Source organism: Canis lupus, chromosome 5, assembly GCF_048164855.1.
Source record: "Canis lupus baileyi chromosome 5, mCanLup2.hap1, whole genome shotgun sequence".
Taxonomy (NCBI): Eukaryota; Metazoa; Chordata; class Mammalia; order Carnivora; family Canidae; genus Canis; species Canis lupus.
The window spans coordinates 74,550,979-74,568,208 of record NC_132842.1 but is presented as its reverse complement, the minus strand read 5'-3'; the positions used below and the strand labels follow the sequence as shown (position 1 = coordinate 74,568,208).

General features: G+C 41.4%; 2 protein-coding genes and 1 non-coding gene across 5 annotated transcripts in view; 1 reads left to right on the top strand and 2 right to left on the bottom strand.

Annotated features, from left to right (window-relative positions):
* TRIM63 (tripartite motif containing 63) overlaps window positions 1–17,230 on the bottom strand; it is a 67,514-nt gene that overhangs the window by 46,470 nt on the left and 3,814 nt on the right. The window contains exon 1 of one of the 2 annotated variants that reach the window (XM_072827710.1): window positions 1,147–1,340. The exons of the other annotated variant lie outside the window; for it this stretch is intronic. The gene's annotated coding sequence lies outside the window, so the exon portion shown is untranslated. Of the gene's footprint in view, window positions 1–1,146; window positions 1,341–17,230 lie in introns of those variants that run through there. 2 annotated transcript variants of the gene reach the window in all.
* Window positions 333–12,967, top strand: PDIK1L (PDLIM1 interacting kinase 1 like). Of its 2 annotated transcripts, none has more exons than XM_072827714.1 (3): window positions 333–558; window positions 2,951–3,252; window positions 8,874–12,967. In XM_072827714.1, exons 2-3 carry the CDS (start codon window positions 2,968–2,970, stop codon window positions 9,612–9,614), a joined length of 1,026 nt encoding a protein of 341 aa, XP_072683815.1. In that variant the 5' UTR covers window positions 333–558; window positions 2,951–2,967; the 3' UTR covers window positions 9,615–12,967. The 2 variants fall into 2 exon arrangements, with proteins under 2 accessions (XP_072683815.1, XP_072683814.1); XM_072827713.1 differs by lacking the exon at window positions 333–558 and adding an exon at window positions 917–1,055.
* On the bottom strand, window positions 8,274–8,346 carry TRNAR-CCU (transfer RNA arginine (anticodon CCU)). The gene has a single exon. It is a non-coding gene; the product is annotated as a tRNA-Arg (tRNA).

Genomic DNA, 17,230 nt, shown 5'->3' with positions numbered 1-17,230 from the left:
GTCAGGCGACTGCGTGCCGGGGTCTGAGGGGCCGCTGTCCGCCGGGCCGCGAGAGAACCGCTGTCTCCGCGGCCCACCCCGGCCCCGGGCCGCCCCACACCGCGGCCCGTCGCCGCGCGCCGGCTGGATCCCGACTCCCCGCGGGGGCCGCCGCCCGGCAGGGCCAGGTGCGGGCGCCGTCGTCCCTCCCGCCCCGCGCCGGGCAGGGCGCCCCCGACTCCCCGCGGCCGCGGCCCGGGAACAATGAGGCGCCGGCTTCTTTAAGGGAGATACCACCGCGCCGGCGGGGCAGGGGACGGCGTCCTCCCGGATGATCGCACCCAGTCCCGCGCCGCCGCCGCCTGGGCAACTACACCGTCCGCAAACATGGCTCAGTGACTCTGACAAAAGGTGCAGCCTCCCTCCCGGCGGGGCGGACGCCAGGCCTCCCAGCTCGGGCCGCGCCTCCCCGCGGGCCAGCCGAACAGCTCCGCGGCCCGCAGGAACCCCAGGCCCGAACCCAAGAAGATGCACCAGGCGTTCCGCCCCAGCGACCCCCGCACACCTGCCCGCAGCTCGGTAGGTGGGAAGGGGGGCGGGGAGGCAGCGGGGAGGCGCGCCGGGCGCGCGCACCCCCAGGCCCGGACCCGCTGCCGCAGACCGTCCCCCGGGGCCGCGGGCCGTGCGCGCTCGCTGCGGCTGGACGGTGACCGAGCCCCGGCGGGCAGCGGCCTCCCCGTTCCGGGCCCGGCCACCCCTGCAGGGAGGGGCACTAGTGGTGCGTTCCGGGGCGCGCACACCTTCGGCGACTCCCGGCTCCCGCGAGCCACAGGAGAGGGAGGAGGCCGGCGGAGCGCGGGGCGCGCGCCCAATAGGGACGGCGCTCGGCGTCCCGGCTCGCGCTACGGAAAGCCGGAGGGGGGCGGGGCCGCACGGCGTAAGGGGGTGTGTCCGCGCGCACCACGGGGGCGCGCGCCGGTCTCTGACTGGAGGCCGCGGCGGCTGAGGCGCGAGCTGCCCGATAATGGCGGCCTGCAGCGCCCGTGAGAGGGAGAAGCGGCGGCGGCTACCCTGAGGTAAATCTGGCCCTTAGGCCTGGCACCGAGGCCCTGCTGCAGAGCCAAGGACCCTGCATGCGCCTCCCTCCCCGGGAGGCCTGTCACAGACCTGTCAGCGGAGTCATCCTACGGAAGGCCCCGCGCTGCTCAGGCCTCCGGCCCGCACCCCTCAGGCCACCGGCGCCAGCTGCGGCCTCCTCTTCTGCCCCTGGGCTCCTCCCCAGGCCCCGGGCCTCAGCCGCCAGCCCCGAGGAGTTGGGGCCGCCGCGGGACTGGCTCCTCGGGGTGAAGGGCCTCGGGAGGATCCCCTCCGGGTTTCCTCTGGACGCCGCCGGGGAGGGGGAGGGCCTGATACTCGGCCAATGAGCGGGGCGCTGAGCCGCCGCGTCGGGCAACACCTCTGCCCGGGACTGGCCCTTCCCGGGCCGGCAGGTGTGTGGCCTGGCCCGCCGGCGGCCGTGCGCGGGCTCGGCGGGGCCCGCGGGAGGCCGGGGAAGTGCCGGCCGGCCGGCCGCGGGGGCTCGCGTCCAGGGGCTGCGTGAACGCCCCCTCCCCCTTACTCGGGTGCTCTTTCGCGCGTGGCCATGGGACAGCCTGCAGGAGACGAGCCGCTTTGAGCTGCAGAGTAATTGGCGCTCCACGGGGAGCAGGGGAGAGCGCCGTGGGTGGACCTGGGGCAAGGCGTCCGTGGCAGGGCATCGGGCGCTAGGAATTGCGGCAGGAATTTGAAGGGGGTTCCAGTTAGAGGAAGTGGGACCAAGAAGTAATCTCAGAAGCTTTCATTTTCTTTATTAAATCCATCCTATGAACTTAAAGTAGCTGTACCCAATTTTTCAAGCTCAACAGCCAATAGCTTCTTCCCCTCCTCTCCAAACTGCACGCTGTAAAGATTGTACAATCTCTTGCCCATCGTGGCAATCTACAAATGAGAATCTGTTCCAGAAACTCGTGAGGATTTTAACATTCTTTGGAGAATGAGGTGGCACACTTCAGAATTTCTTGATTCAACTCACCAGCATTTCTGTGTCAGGCCTTTGCTTCTAAGCCTTTAAATGATTTATCAAGTTGAATTTGAAAGCACCCTGTCCAAGAGCCCCATCATATAGAGGACAGTTTTTGGTGGCAAAAATGGCCTACATCTAAATAGGTGTTTAACAACAGAAAGGTAACAATATTCTAAGTAGCTTGCTTTATTTTTAAAGGACCATTTTTTCTCCACAAACTTCATTTATTTTGCAAGAAATGAGAAATAACAAAATTAAAATAGGGACATATACAGTTTGTTTACTTTTTAAAAAAAAAACCTACATATTTTCAGTTCTCTATGTAACCTGGTTCACTTTCAGTCCCTAAGCACAAGCCAGTTATATTTCTAACTGTGAGAGGGTTTTTTTCGTTTTGACATGTTTATGAACTTTTGTGTGTGTCAGCTTTAAGGAGAAGCAGTGGAGTGCTCATCATAAGAATGATTAATTCTTTGGTTTATTTTTAACAGTAATATTTTGAAGCAGTTTGTGCAAGAGGCGGTATAGTGTAATGGTTATGGTTATGAATGTCAGAGCCAAGTGGCCAGGTTTCAAAACCCAGGTCTACCAGTTAGTAGCTGTTTGACCTTAGGCATGTTGCTTAAATTCTTCGTGATTTAGTTTTCTCAACTATAAAATGATTGTAATAATATCTATTTCATAATATTGTTTGAGGATTAAAAGTGCTTGGAACAGTTCCTGATACATGGTAATACCAAAGTGTTAGCTGCTTTATTATTATTATTCAAATATTTAGATTTGCCCATGATATAACAAATCTTTTTCAAGCATTGCAAACAGTGAGACAGATAATTAAATCATACATAAGAAGGTATACAAACCAGTAAGTATACTTAATTTCAACAGAGCACTTTGTTGATTTTCCAGAAACTTTGACCTTGAAGATGGTGAGTAGCCAGCCAAAGTACGATCTAATACGGGAGGTAGGCCGAGGCAGTTACGGTGTTGTGTATGAAGCAGTCATCAGAAAGACCTCTGCACGGGTGGCAGTGAAGAAAATTCGATGCCATGCACCTGAAAATGTTGAACTAGCCCTGCGTGAGTTCTGGGCACTAAGCAGTATCAAGAGCCAACATCCAAATGTGATTCACTTGGAGGAATGCATCCTACAAAAAGATGGGATGGTGCAAAAAATGTCCCACGGCTCTAATTCTTCCCTTTATTTACAGGTATGTATGGTTAATGGGAAATAGAAATGACTTGAACTTCACATTGGTCAGCAAGAAGAGGAACAAAAGTGTTGAGTGAACTTTTACTTTAAATACAGGTGTTTATATAGTTAGGAGTAGGTAAGGGTCTGCCAAGAACTGAGTAGATGTTTTCTTTAAAACAAGGTTTTATTTAAACCTGTGATGCAAATACCTAAAAATAACATAAGCCACCTGTTATGCCATGATACTTGCCAGTCTGCATGGGAATGGGACAACATAGGAGCTAGAGAAGTGATCGAGATTAGAGTCTAATAAATTCACCTATTTGAAATCAATTTTTTTTTTTTTTGGAACTGAAGCCAGAAGAAAAGGAAAAACTCCATAATCAGCAGCACCCATATAGATAATTGGGCATTTTAAAATAAATCTGGTTTGAATATAAGCCTCCTCTATTTTAGAGGATTGTGTGGTTTCTTAACCATGCAACTCTAGTTAATTTTCATGAAGTATATGGCATGGCATTTGAATGTTTTTTTTTTTTTTTTTAAGATATCATTTATTTATAAGAGACATAGAGAAAAAGAGGCAGAGACATAGAGGGAGAAGCAGGCTCCATGCAGGATCCCCCATGTGGGACTCCAGGAGCATGCCCTGAGCCAAAGGCAGATGCTCAGCCGCTGAGCCACCCAGGTGTCCCAACACTAGAATGTTATTAATAGTGCTAAGAGCTAACATTTGGGTTCCTACTCAGTTCCACACTCTGCTAAGTGTTTTGTTTTTTATTTTTAAAAGATTTTATTTATTTATTCATGAGAGAGGCAGAGACATAGGCAGAAGGAGAAGCAGGCTCCATGCAAGGAGCCGGATGTGGGACTCGATCCCGGAACTACGGAATCATGCCCCAAGCTGAAGCCAAACACTCAACCAATGAGCCACCCAGGTGCCCCTCTGCTAAGTATTTTAAAGGCAGCTGCTCAGAACAATCCTATGAGGATAGTACTATTATTATCATCATTATAGATGAAGAAACAGAGGCTTAGAATACATAATCTATGCAAGTCACATATACAGCAAATGGCAGAATTGGGAGCTGAATGTAGGACTGTATCTGACTGCTAAAACTTTTGTTCCCTTAACTTCCAAATTACTCTTGCTCTCAAATTACTTTTTGTAGACCTGGGGAAAGCATTAACATAGGAAAACAGAAAATGTTTGTTTGTTTAAGGTTGGCTTCTGGCATAGATCAAAATCTCTAGTAGGTCTATATTTGCTGAAGAGAAAAGATACTTAAGACATTGTTAGTTGAAGACCAGAGAAAAAATTCCAAGTCCAGTCATTCTTGGAAAAGAAACAACGTTCCATTAGTATGTCTAAATTCAGAATTTTACCCTCAAGGTTCAGAAGTATGATTTTAAAACAACAAAAGCTTTTGGACTAGGAACAACAAAGAAAACAAACACATTAATCTGTGTAATTAGAAACTTGAAAAAAAAAAAAAAAGAAAGAAACTTGCTGGTTTCATTATATGGTGAATAAATACCAATCTGGAGAACCTAATTTATATTGCAGTTTTAGCATGCTATGTCCTGAGGTTTTACCTCTTAAGGCAGTGACTATTAAGCACAACTATTTAGCCTCTATTCCATTTATTATTTACTTTTCTAAAAGTGCTTAGTATGTAAGTTGCACTGATAGAAAATATTAGAAACATTCTTACCGCATTCCCTCTTAAAAGTGGATAGAACCTTGATGAACTTTGCATTGAATTTTGGAGACAAAATGTACAATCTCTTTTGGTCTACAAAGATATTTAAATATATGATTTAGGGCAGCCCAGGTGGCTTGGTGGTTTAGCACCGCCTTCGACCCAGGGTATGATCCTGGAGACCTGGGTTCGAGTCCCATGTCGGGCTCCCTGCATGGAGCCTGCTTCTCCCTCTGCCTCTCTCTCTCATGAAAAAATAAATAAAATCTTAAAAAAGGGGGGATCCCTGGGTGGCTCAGCGGGTTAGCGCCTGCCTTTGGCCCAGGGTGCGATCCTGGAGTCCCGGGATCAAGTCCCACATCGGGCTCCTGGCATGGAGCCTGCTTCTCCCTCCTCCTGTGTCTCTGCCTCTCTCTCTATTTCTATAATTAATAAATAAATAAATACATACATACATATATAAATATTTTTTAGATTAAATAAATAAATAAATATGTGACTTCGTGCCGATGGTATCCTTGAGTCCAGATCAAGCAACCTTTATAGTAATTAGGCATTAGGTAGTCTTTCTAGACTTTAGAGTGTAAAGTATTAGGGCACCTGGCTGGCTCAGTTGGTAAAGCACACAACTCTTGATATTAGGGTTGTAAGTTTGAGCTCCATGTTGGGTGTAGAGATTACTTAATAATAAGATGTAAAGTACTTCCAAACTTGACTCAATTATTTTTTTAGTCTCTTTTTTTTTTAAAGATTTTATTTATTCATTAGAGACAGACAGACACAGGCAGAGAGAAAAGCAGGCTCCTCGCAGGGAGCGTGATGCAGGACTCGATCCCAGAACCCCAGGATCACACCCTGAGCTAAAGGCAGATGCTCAACCTCCTGAGCCACCCGGGCGTCCCGATTTTTTTTTTTTAATCTAAAGCACCTCTTTATTGAGTACTCTCCTTTATCTTTTAAGGCCTGATAGGCCTGTGTTTGACTTGTAGCATTTTGCTAGCTGTATGATCTTAGCTAATTAACTCATCTCTCCCAGCATCTGTATCTTCAAATGTATAATAGGAATAATAATTTTTTTAAAAAAGGAATAATAATTTTTACCTTCCATGGAAGTTGTCAAAATTAGAGATGATACAGGTATAATATTTGGCACATAGGAAGTACTCAGTAATAGTACCTCTATGAAAATTGTCTTTTCTATGGACTTACTTAGTTAACAAGACATTGATCAGGTCACCTGGGTGGCTCAGATGGTTAAGCATTGGCCTTCAGCTCAGGTCATGATTTCCAGGTCCTGGGATTGAGCCTCATATGGAGCTGCCAGCTCAATGGGGAGTCTGCTTCTGCCTCTCTCTCTCTGCCTCTCCCCCTCCTTGTGCTTCCTCTGTTTCTCTCTCCCCAAAATGAATTTTAAAATCTTTAAAATTTTTTTAATTAAATTAAAATAAAAAACAACATTGATCAACACACTTATTAATAAGCAAGTGCCTTCTCTAAATTTATATCTAGTAAAAACAAATCTATAGTATGACCACAGAGTCCCTATGCATGGCCTTCTCCATTCCTTACACAAATTTTTGTTTTTCTAGATATTTTTTCTAGATATCTTTCCTAGATATTTTCCTTGTTCTGAATGATTAAGTCAGTTCCTACTAGCTAAAAAACTCACCTAGGAGAAAGTGCAAAGTAATTAACAAAGGTTACAGTTTCAACCTCAAGGATATAGGAGCATATGAAAGAGACCCTGACATAAATTGAGGATTTAGGAATTATGAACTGTTACAACTAAAACTTGAAGTTTAAAGAGGAATGAGCCATGTGAGTGAGAAGACTTTCCAGCCAGAAAGAACTGACATACAAACGTCTTGAAGCAAAAAGTACAAAGCATTCTAAGAATTGAAAAAATAGTAAGACCTGGAGAGTTGTTTTAAATGAGACCAGAAAGATCAGCAGGGTCAGAGAATCCCACAGCCCATGTTAAAGAGCTTAAACTGTATCTGAGAGAATAGGGAAGCTGTTGAAGGACTTTAGGCAAGAGAACCAATGGCTGATGACATCCTCTACACAGGGAAATAAGTGGATTGGGCTCTGTACTTCTGTATCTCTCAACCAGTGGCCCTTAAACTGTTGCCCTCAGGCAGTTTTTATGTGGCCCAGATGATAAAACTAGTTTTCACATTTTTAAAGAGTTTAAGAAAAAGAAAGAAAAGGAAGAATATGGAACAGAGACCTTATGTGACTTGTTAAACCTAAAATATTTACTGTCTGCCCTTACTCTAAGCCATTCTTTGAATGCTGGGACTCTGCATGAAGTTTGCTTTTGAGAGTAAATACAGAAGATGAGAAGAAATGAAGTAAGAGTGATGGCACTGGTCTTTAATCTCAGCATATTTAGTTAACAGTGCATCTGGTAAATAATTGTGTGATGTATAACTTTCTAGTCTTTCATTTTCTGGCTCACTGGCAAACACATGCAACAAAGAAAATGCATGCAAAAGACATCTGCAGACCGTTGCAATTACAGCTGTTTGCCATTGGGGGAGATGTGAAAAGGTGTTCTTTGCTTCTGCCCTCCAAAATGACAAGAGGAAGTACTAGTAGACTTAAATGTAAAATTAGCAGTTCATTCATTCTTCAACAACTCTCCAGCTTCCCTACTGAGTTTTTATTCAGTGGGTCTGAAAAGGCACCATGGGACAAATGTTTTCAAAGCACTATATGCTGTATTTTAAACTGGTAGCTCATATTTGGTGAAGTAATCAATATATTCTTGAATTTTAGGTAATAGTTATAATTTGATAATGATGAAATAGTGATTTATTCTAGGTTTTCAGCTTGTAGCAAAGAAATATACAAACTTATATTTGAATTTTTATATTAAAATGTTAATATGTTTTTTATAAATTGGTTTTTAGAAGCTATCCAGTGATAGAGATTGCTGATATATTTGCATTCTGCCTATAGAAGTTTATGAAGTTATAATGGCAGTTTTTACTTTTATCAGTGACTAAAGGAAGGCTTTATTTCTGAAACAACTAATGTTCCTTGATCATTTTTCTCTGAATTTTACAGATTATATAATGTTGATGGTGTATGCCCAATGAACAAGAAACATATTTTAGGCAGTTTAATTGAATAGAACTTCCTAATTGATGTTTATACACCAACTGGCAATCTCCCAGGTATAGCTGCTGAAATACCAGTTTTTTCATGAAGCTATTGGCTATGTAGGTAGAGTTTAGCTCCATTAACACATGCAGAAAATATATAGTCAGTTGGACACTTCAAAATAAAGCATTTATTTATTTACTTATTTATGATTTAGTAAGCTCTATGCCCAACGTGGGGCTTGAACTCATGACCTTGAGATCAGGAGTCCCGTGCTCTACCAGCTGAGCCAGCCAGGTGTTCCTAAAGCTATTTTTAAATATGCTTTTACCTCTTTTGACTTAGAGATTTGGTATGTATTCATTAGAGGCAAAGTGACAGTTTGAAGTACTGAAATTTAAAATAAAATGCACATATGAAAGCACTGACCAAATAAAACATTCATGGATTTTCCATTTAAAATTGGGAGTCCGGGCAGCTCGGGTAGCTTGGCAGTTTAGCACTGCCTTCAGTCCAGGGCGTGATCCCAGAGACCCGGGATCGAGTCCCACGTCAGGCTCCCTGCATGGAACCTGCTTCTCCCTCTGCCTGTGTTTCTGCCTCTGTGTGTGTGTGTGTGTGTGTGTGTGTGTCTATGAGTAAATAAATAAATTAAATAAATAAATAAATAAATAAATAAATAAATAAATGCTTTAAATAAATAAAATCTTTAAATCAATCAATAAATAAATAAAATAAGGAGTCCAACTAAACCAGTTATTCTTTTTCTGTAGCTGAATTGTATAAACTGTGCACATGATTGTAATCTTTTTTTCCCTTCTTATAGCTTGTAGAGACTTCATTAAAAGGAGAAATTGCCTTTGATCCCAGAAGCGCCTATTACTTGTGGTTTGTGATGGATTTTTGTGACGGCGGAGATATGAATGAGTATCTGTTGTCCAGGAAACCCAACCGTAAAACTAACACCAGCTTTATGCTTCAGCTGAGCAGTGCTCTGGCTTTCTTGCATAAAAACCAGATCATCCACCGAGATCTTAAGCCTGATAACATCCTGATTTCGCAAAGCAGGTTGGATACCAGTGACTTGGAACCCACACTGAAAGTGGCCGATTTTGGTCTCAGTAAAGTTTGTTCAGCCTCTGGGCAGAACCCAGAAGAACCTGTCAGTGTAAACAAGTGTTTCCTTTCCACAGCCTGTGGAACAGATTTCTACATGGCTCCTGAAGTGTGGGAGGGACATTACACAGCAAAAGCTGACATCTTTGCTCTGGGGATTATCATCTGGGCAATGCTGGAAAGGATCACATTCATAGACACAGAGACAAAGAAGGAACTCTTGGGGAGTTATGTAAAACAAGGAACTGAGATTGTGCCTGTTGGAGAGGCGCTTCTGGAAAATCCCAAAATGGAACTTCTCATTCCTGTGAAGAAGAAGTCTATGAATGGGCGAATGAAACAACTGATTAAAGAAATGCTGGCTGCAAACCCTCAGGATCGTCCAGATGCTTTTGAACTAGAACTCAGATTAGTACAAATTGCATTTAAAGATAACAGCTGGGAAACGTGACACATATATTGTTTGCAAATATCTTGGATGATATGCTGCTTATGTTTTAACAGTGATGCAACAACATAATGTGGCTGAAAAAGAATATAAAAAGCTAAACTCCACCTTCTAAGGGTTTAGATTTTATTGTGGGGTGTTTTTTTTTTTTTTCCTCGTTTTTCTTAAGTCCAAGCTGGCCATTTTGTTAGTATGTTTTAAATGTGTATTACCAATGTGGGTGTACATTTTTTAAAATGATCATTGGTAGAAGTTTGGCAGGAAAATTCTCTAAGAGCCAAGAAGAGAAGAAAGTCCAGTTTTCTGGAAATAAGTCTCTTAAGTATTTTAGACATTCCTTGTCAGTATTAGGAATTTCCATGGAAGAAGAGGTTTGCATGCTGGTAATGCAACCTTTGAAGCTTTGTAAAGGAAACATATATGTATATATTTATGTATATGTAAGTATGTGAATGTGTGCATTTTGCATTCCATATGAAGAAAATGCCACTTCTGTTTAAATTATTTGATGTAGGTTTGGGTTTTTGAGATTTGCTGGTGAAATCAGTGATGAAAAATAAAAGAACCTTCCCTCATCTTCCTACCCTGTCCCTCCCTCTAATGAAATCATACTACATTTTTTATTTTTGTAATATTATACAGCTTTTTTTAAGGCATCATTTGGAGGGTCTAAAATTATCCAATTAAACATAAACAAAATTAAGTGATCCAAAGCTGCTGAAGTATGTTTGAGCTCTCCAGTGCCCTATAAGCTGCAGGAGTTGCATTAGCCATGCAATCATGTGGTAGCAGGTTGGCAAGGACCTTGATTCAGTCATACCTTCTTTAGGTAACCAAGCATTCAATTAACCAATTGAACCACTGCACTGGAACATGTCTGCACTTGAGCATCTGCAATCTGATATGAATCTGAACACAGGATTCCTCTGCAATATATATGAACTATCCTACTTGATATATTAAGTTTTGATTTCAAGACTGTCTAAGCCTCAGCATAAAGTTGAAGAAATCAAATGAGCTCCACCCTCACATTGCCTGCTCTGATATGGTCTCTTGTTTAATCACTGGAATTCCTTTCATTTTGGCACTAATGCTGTTTTCTCTTGTCTAATTTAACACAGTAATGATGATATGGTTGTGTTAAATGTTGATCACCTTTTTCTAAAGTGGGGAGATGATACCTATACAGTGTGGCAGATGGATAAAATATTGTCGCATCAACTATATCTTTCAAGTAGAAACTTCCAAGTTATTGATTTTATACAGTCACTTGGTATGGTCTATGTCAAAAACCAGTAGACTGTTACACTAATTGAAGTTAGTTTGATTTTTAACCCTATATGGTTGTCTCCGATTTGTTTTCCTATAAATGCAGATAGTTAAACTTTCTAAGGAAAGTTGCTAAAACAGAATATTAGCCTTTAAGGTTAGATAGACTTTAAGACGATTGCATCTAGGTTAGTCTTTATAAAGCACTAGAATCTTTGGTCAAAGTTTAAAAAAAAAAAGTATTAGAATACTGAAATCATTAATAGTTTGCGGTCTCCTCAGCTTTTTTTTTCCCTAAGGTTTTTTGTTTTTAATTAAAGTGTAGTTGACACCCAGTGTGTCTCCCCAGCTTTTTGGAACATCCATAATTTTTGGAATTTTGGTATCATAATTCTTTCCTTATTTAAAATGTGTTTGGGAACTAGAGAAGGTAAAAAAAAAAAGCACAAAAAATTAAAAGTATATAAAATTTCTGAACTATGCGTTACTTGGTCTGGAAGTTTAAAATTTGGACTGAAAGGTTTTATTAAAATAAAACCTTTTTTGAAAAAAAAACCTTTTAAAATAAAAATCATATACTTTTAACATCACTTTCAAGCTAATAAATATAAGAAATTTTTTGGAAATGAGAGGTGGAATACACTGGAACCTCATGATAATTGACCCTCTGGATCACCATATCACTGTAACACAGATCTGGCCAAGGGGACTGACTTACTGGAAGTGAAAAGTATTATAATGTTGCATCAATAACATGGCACTTCAGCAGAGATTCATGATGATTCAGGTGATAGTATGCCAGTGCTTCATTTGCTCTTCAAATATCTGTGTACTTGGAGCCATGGTTTCCTAAGTACATAGTTTTTGGTCTTGCCTCATTTAAAATAGTTAACGATTATCATTTATTTTGAAAGTTTTCACTTGTGAAGTGAATCTTTCATTGACAGCAAAGGTATGAGGTGATCAGGAAGTTTCTCATAGAATTTTCTCAAGTCCTTGTATTCTAAAATAGCCTATGATACCAATTCTTTGTCTTTGTTTTTTCAATCAGATGGTATTTTATTCAGTACCTACTGTGAGCTCAGCACTAAAGGTCAGTTGGTAAAATGACAGTTTAAAAATGGCATATAGCCACAGGCCTTTTCCAGCTAGGAGTAAGAAATAAAAGGTTAATGATACTTGGAAATTCCTGGATATTTGCTAGAGGAAAAATGAAAGCAAAAATTTGTGCACAGTGCCTTGCCCATAATAGGTACTCAATAAACAGTTATTCCTCAGAGTCTCTTGCCATGGTTTATAGTGTTTTATGAAATTTGTCTTAATTGAAAAAAAGACCAAATATTTCAAATAAGCTTATAGGCAGCTGTGGCCAGTTAAATATGGGGTTGTACAGTTAGTTCCTAGAATGTTATTTTGCACTAGTTGTCACTTAGAAAGAAGGGGTTCCTGTAGATTTTTGGTGCTAAGGGATACTTTGTCAATATGATGAAGTAAATGTTAAGTGTCAGATAAATAGCACACTGAATAGTTCTTTCTGCTGGTCTGTTTTTTCCTCTTTGTTGTTGGTGTTGTTTTTAATTGTAAAATGTTTATCAATCAAACTATTGTAGCAGCTACAAAATAATTCACCAGCATGACAAAATGGTCAAAAAAATAAGTCATCAGCACTTCAAAAATGAAAGCAACTTTTGAGATTTTCTTTTAAAATTGTCAAATATATTTTATGAAGAATTTATAAAAGGGGGAAATGATTGTAATTTATTGTTCATGACTGTTTTTTTTTTAATAAAGTGAGTTTCAACAAAAAAACAACCCACCCTGAAAATTTCATATTGTTGAATTTGGTGGCTCTGTATAGTTCTATAGTGCTTTACTTCATGAACATAAAATAGAGGGTATAATATTTGAATCAATGTCATTTTCACCCTATTAGGTGAAACTTTCTGTAATAGAAACGATTGCTGAGGAAAAGATTATTGAATTCTAGGAATTTCTTTCAGCATTTCAAGTTCTCAAATTTTAATGCTTACTATCTTGTATTTGTCAGAAGAACTTGTACTGCCTGAAATAAATGATTTTTTCATTAATCCTTCTATCTCATTAAGATAAGGATACATCCCAGACTCAGAATGAAATATAGTAAATGTACCAAGAGGAAGTAATTTTTCAACCCATAACTTGAAGGCATAGTTTCCTTTCTACAAAGTCATCTGACCTGCTTTTTTTCTTTTATAGGTTTTATTCTGTATTCTCTAGAATAAACAAGTACTGAAGACAGTGCACTTAGTGGTCCCGTGGACCACCAGAGGGAGAAATGGGAAAAAGAGAACAGTGCTATATGTGATCTAGCGACAAGTAGGAAAGAAGGCATCAGGAATTGCGGCTGCTTCTGACTCTGCCACCTTCCCCTGGCATAGCCTTTGTTGACAGGCAAATTTTGCTTTCTATTTAGATATTAATTTTTTTTAGATATTAATTTTTTTAATTGCATCTCAAACTATAAATACTTGCATTTACTAGCTTTTACGTAATCACTTGGAGTTTACAAAGAGCCTTCACATGGTGTTTACATAGCTTTTCAGTGGTGTTTACATATCTTTTAAAATAGAGACTGGCTTTTTGATGAGAAAATGAATGAAATATTGGTGTAAGGTTTTTTTTTTTAAAAAAAACACAATTACTACTGTATATAAGGCCGCTAATTGTCCTTATTTTTTTTTTTTTTTAAGCTTTTATTCACGAGAAACAGAGAGGCAGAGACACAGGCCGAGGGAGAAGCAGGCTCCACACAGGGAGCCCGATGTGGGACTCCATCCCAGGATCACGGGATCACCACCTGAGCCAAAGGCAGACGCTCAACCACCGAGCCACCCGCTCAACCACCGAGCCACCCAGGTGTCCCCGGTGTAAGGGTTTTAATGCCTAATCTCAGGCTCCAGTTGGAGTTTTCTCTAACAACAAAGCTTTATCTTTCTCACTGAAGGAACACCCCTGGTTGTTTTGGTCTTTAAATTCAAATGTTGCTCTCTGAGTCGACCAATCATAGATGTCCTCTAAAATGCAGTGTAATGATAGACAGTTGGTTTGTGGTTAGATAATAACTTCTACTTGAGAAAACCTCCCGCCACACCTCTTGAGGGCACAGTGCGTCTTGCGTCATTTAAAGGCAGTACTTTCTCTTTTGCAATGATTTCTCATTGGTCAAAAGGAAATTGTTTAAAAAAAAAAAAAAAAAAAAGAGGTCTTTGACTTCACTCTTTCACTTCCTGTTCAGCCCTGGTATTTCAACCTTAGCTTGTTCTGAGCAGAAGTTAGGCAACTTGGTATTACTGAGGGCATCACAGCCTAGCGGCTAAAGCACAGGTTTGCTATATCAGAGATGGTGATACGCACATTTCAGAATTTTTATAAAGGTCAAATACTCGTAACGTGCCTTGCATAGTACCTGGCATATTTAGTTCTCAAATGGTAGCCATTGTTGTTCATTGTGTTCTGATTTAAACAATATGTTGAATGAATGAATGGATTCTCAATAAGCCAGGCTTCAGGTGCAGCTTTCATTCTTTTCCTTTTGGGAGAATCTGATGAAGGCATTACATCCTCTCCTCAGGAAAATGTTTGTGATTTCAGGGGGAACTTTGGGGATGATGGGTATGTTCGTGAGTTTCATACATATATCAGAAGTCACCAAACTGTACTTATATTTGATGTGCTTTATTTTACATCAATTATACTTCAATAAAGCCATTTAAATTTTAAAAAAACTGATGCCTAGGATCCATCCCATATTAATAAAGTGAGAATTTCAGTAGGTCATGCACTCAACAGTATTTTTTAAGTATTACCAATTCTAATGTGAAAATGGTAAAATATTAAAATTGAAATAGTATTGGTCAGACTGTGGGGTAGGAAGAAAAGTCATAGGTAGTAGTATTTTTTAGATTCGCTTACCTCCTAGCAACCAACGCCCAGACCCGTTTCAGCACCCCACCCCAAATTCAAGTCCCTATCTTCACTCAGACTGTCTGCCTCATAGTAGAACACAGGTTGTGTTTCTGAGAAACAGAAGGTGTAATGCATTAAATCACTATCAGGTATGTTATTGTAGAGTCAGGCTTTTTAAGAATCCACCAAAGGAATCCAGTCTTATCAGGGGATCCACTAGAATTGTAAGCAAAATTTTATGTGAATATGCATTTTTCCATGGGGACAGTTCATAGTTTTTAGCAAATTCTTAAAGACACCCAAAAGACTAAGAACCACCATGCAAGTCATATCAGGAAACACTGCATGAGAACTCTGGGTGCAGGGTACATGGAGTGGATGGACATTGAAAAGAAAAGAATAGACACCAAACATATTGGGAAACTAAGTCACCAATCGGCCGAGGGCAGGCTGGAGTTGAGTGACTGACAACAACCATTCTTGCCTAGGTCTATATGTCAGACTACTCTGTTTGCAGAGGCTCTGGCCCCTCTCCAGCTGGCTCACAAACTAATCGGCCTGCTCCAGAGACTGGTTGGGCCGTGCCTTTTCCAGTTTAGCAGACAGGACTTCCTGAGGCTGAGATCTGGTGGGCCCTCAACCCCTCTGCTCTAACCATATCAATACCAGTGGTTTTTCTAGTCTTTCCCAAAGGCATGTCAGTGCCTGTGGGCTACAATGGGCTGTGGAGAAGAAAATGTTCTTTGAGGATAAATTACATGTTTATCTGGACTCACTTTCAGCCTAGGCCTGGGTCCTTAGACAAGAAACTTCCCAACTTCAGGATATCTTTTAGGGACATAGGACCCAAAGAGTCCAATAGGGAAGTGTCTTCTGCCTTCATAATAATTACTGTCAGCAGTACTAGGAATAATTTCTTTTTTTTTTTTTAATTTTTTTTTTTTTTTAATTTATGATAGGCACACAGAGAGAGAGAGAGAGAGAGGCAGAGACACAGGCAGAGGGAGAAGCAGGCTCCATGCACCGGGAGCCCGACGTGGGATTCGATCCCGGGTCTCCAGGATCGTGCCCTGGGCCAAAGGCAGGCGCTAAACCGCTGCGCCACCCAGGGATCCCACTAGGAATAATTTCTAATAGCCCTTCCAGTTCTAAGATTCAATGATTCAATTCAACATGGAAAATTATTAATGAAAGGATCATGAGATTTACAAAGAAAGGTCACATATCCCTGCCCTCGGTTGAGAAAACAAATCACACAGTGTATCCTTATAAATTTCCTCAAAGACACCAAGAGATAAGAAGTGTCACGTTCCTTCATCCTTCTAGGACAGTCAAGATTATAGGGAATTTTTCCAGAATTATCCATCAGACTTGGAGAAAGTCCTCTGGTCCTCTTCTGTCCACTGAGATGCCTAGTGACCAGATCCCTAGGCCAGCCCTATTCAGACACAGAGGCCTGAGTCCCATTCCATCCCATCAGAAGTCTCGCTGCCATGGGTCACTATTAGAACTCAATTCTCAAAGAAATCAACCACATGTCCACCCCTTCAGTCTCAGGAAGTCCCACTTTTGCAGAGGTAGGTAGGATTGCTTATTTCCATCTTGTAACACTTTGAGCCATTTCATCACCCTTGAGACTTGAAAAGCAAAGCACTTGTCTCTCCACGGGGACAAGTGAACCCCTAGGACTCCAAGACAGAAAGCACTATTACCCTCTTCAAATGGCAACAGGAAAATTGCCTTTCAAGAAATTAGCACCACTGTGTGCCCAGTACTTTTTAAAATACTTTTGAGAACTATTTAATCTATGTATGTTAATGAACTGGATTTGAAATAAAAACTTGAAACTACAAAAAAAAAAAACCTAAAGTGACAATGTTTGGTTTCAAAAATATAATAATAAGGAATGCCTGGGTGGCTCAGCGATTGAGCATCTGCCTTTGGCTCAGGGTGTGATTCTGGGTCTGGGGATCGAGTCCCACATCCGGTTCCCTGCAAGGAACCTGGTTCTCCTTCTGTGTCTCTGCCTCTCTCTGTGTGTCTCCCATGAATAAATAAATTTTTTTAAAAAAGAAAAGAAATAGAGCCACAGAGAGGGTGGTACATAACCTGCCTGTGGTCTACAGTTTGCTCAGGATCTGAACCCAGACTGTGAGAGCCTGTAATCTTAGTCACTGCTTCTCCCCACACAGAGGCAAGCCACAAACAGAGCCCAGAAGGACTACTTCAGGGAATGTATGTCAGAAAAAAAAGAATGAAGACAGCAGGATCAGAATATGAAGGGTCTTTGAAGACAGGCAGAGGAATATGAACTTGTGATCAAAGCTAAAAAATTAATGTGTCTTTTTGTGCTAGCATCTACTCTCAGCATTATAACACACATAGGTTCTCCCATGGTATTATCC

What these genes read in the sequence shown, in the direction of transcription:
- PDIK1L (XM_072827714.1), top strand. Translation starts at nt 2,968, where the DNA reads ATGGTGAGTAGCCAGCCAAAGTACGATCTAATACGGGAGGTAGGCCGA. An exon ending in ATTCTTCCCTTTATTTACAG is followed by an intron (nt 3,253 to 8,873) that starts GTATGTATGGTT and finishes CCCTTCTTATAG; the next exon opens with CTTGTAGAGACTTCATTAAA.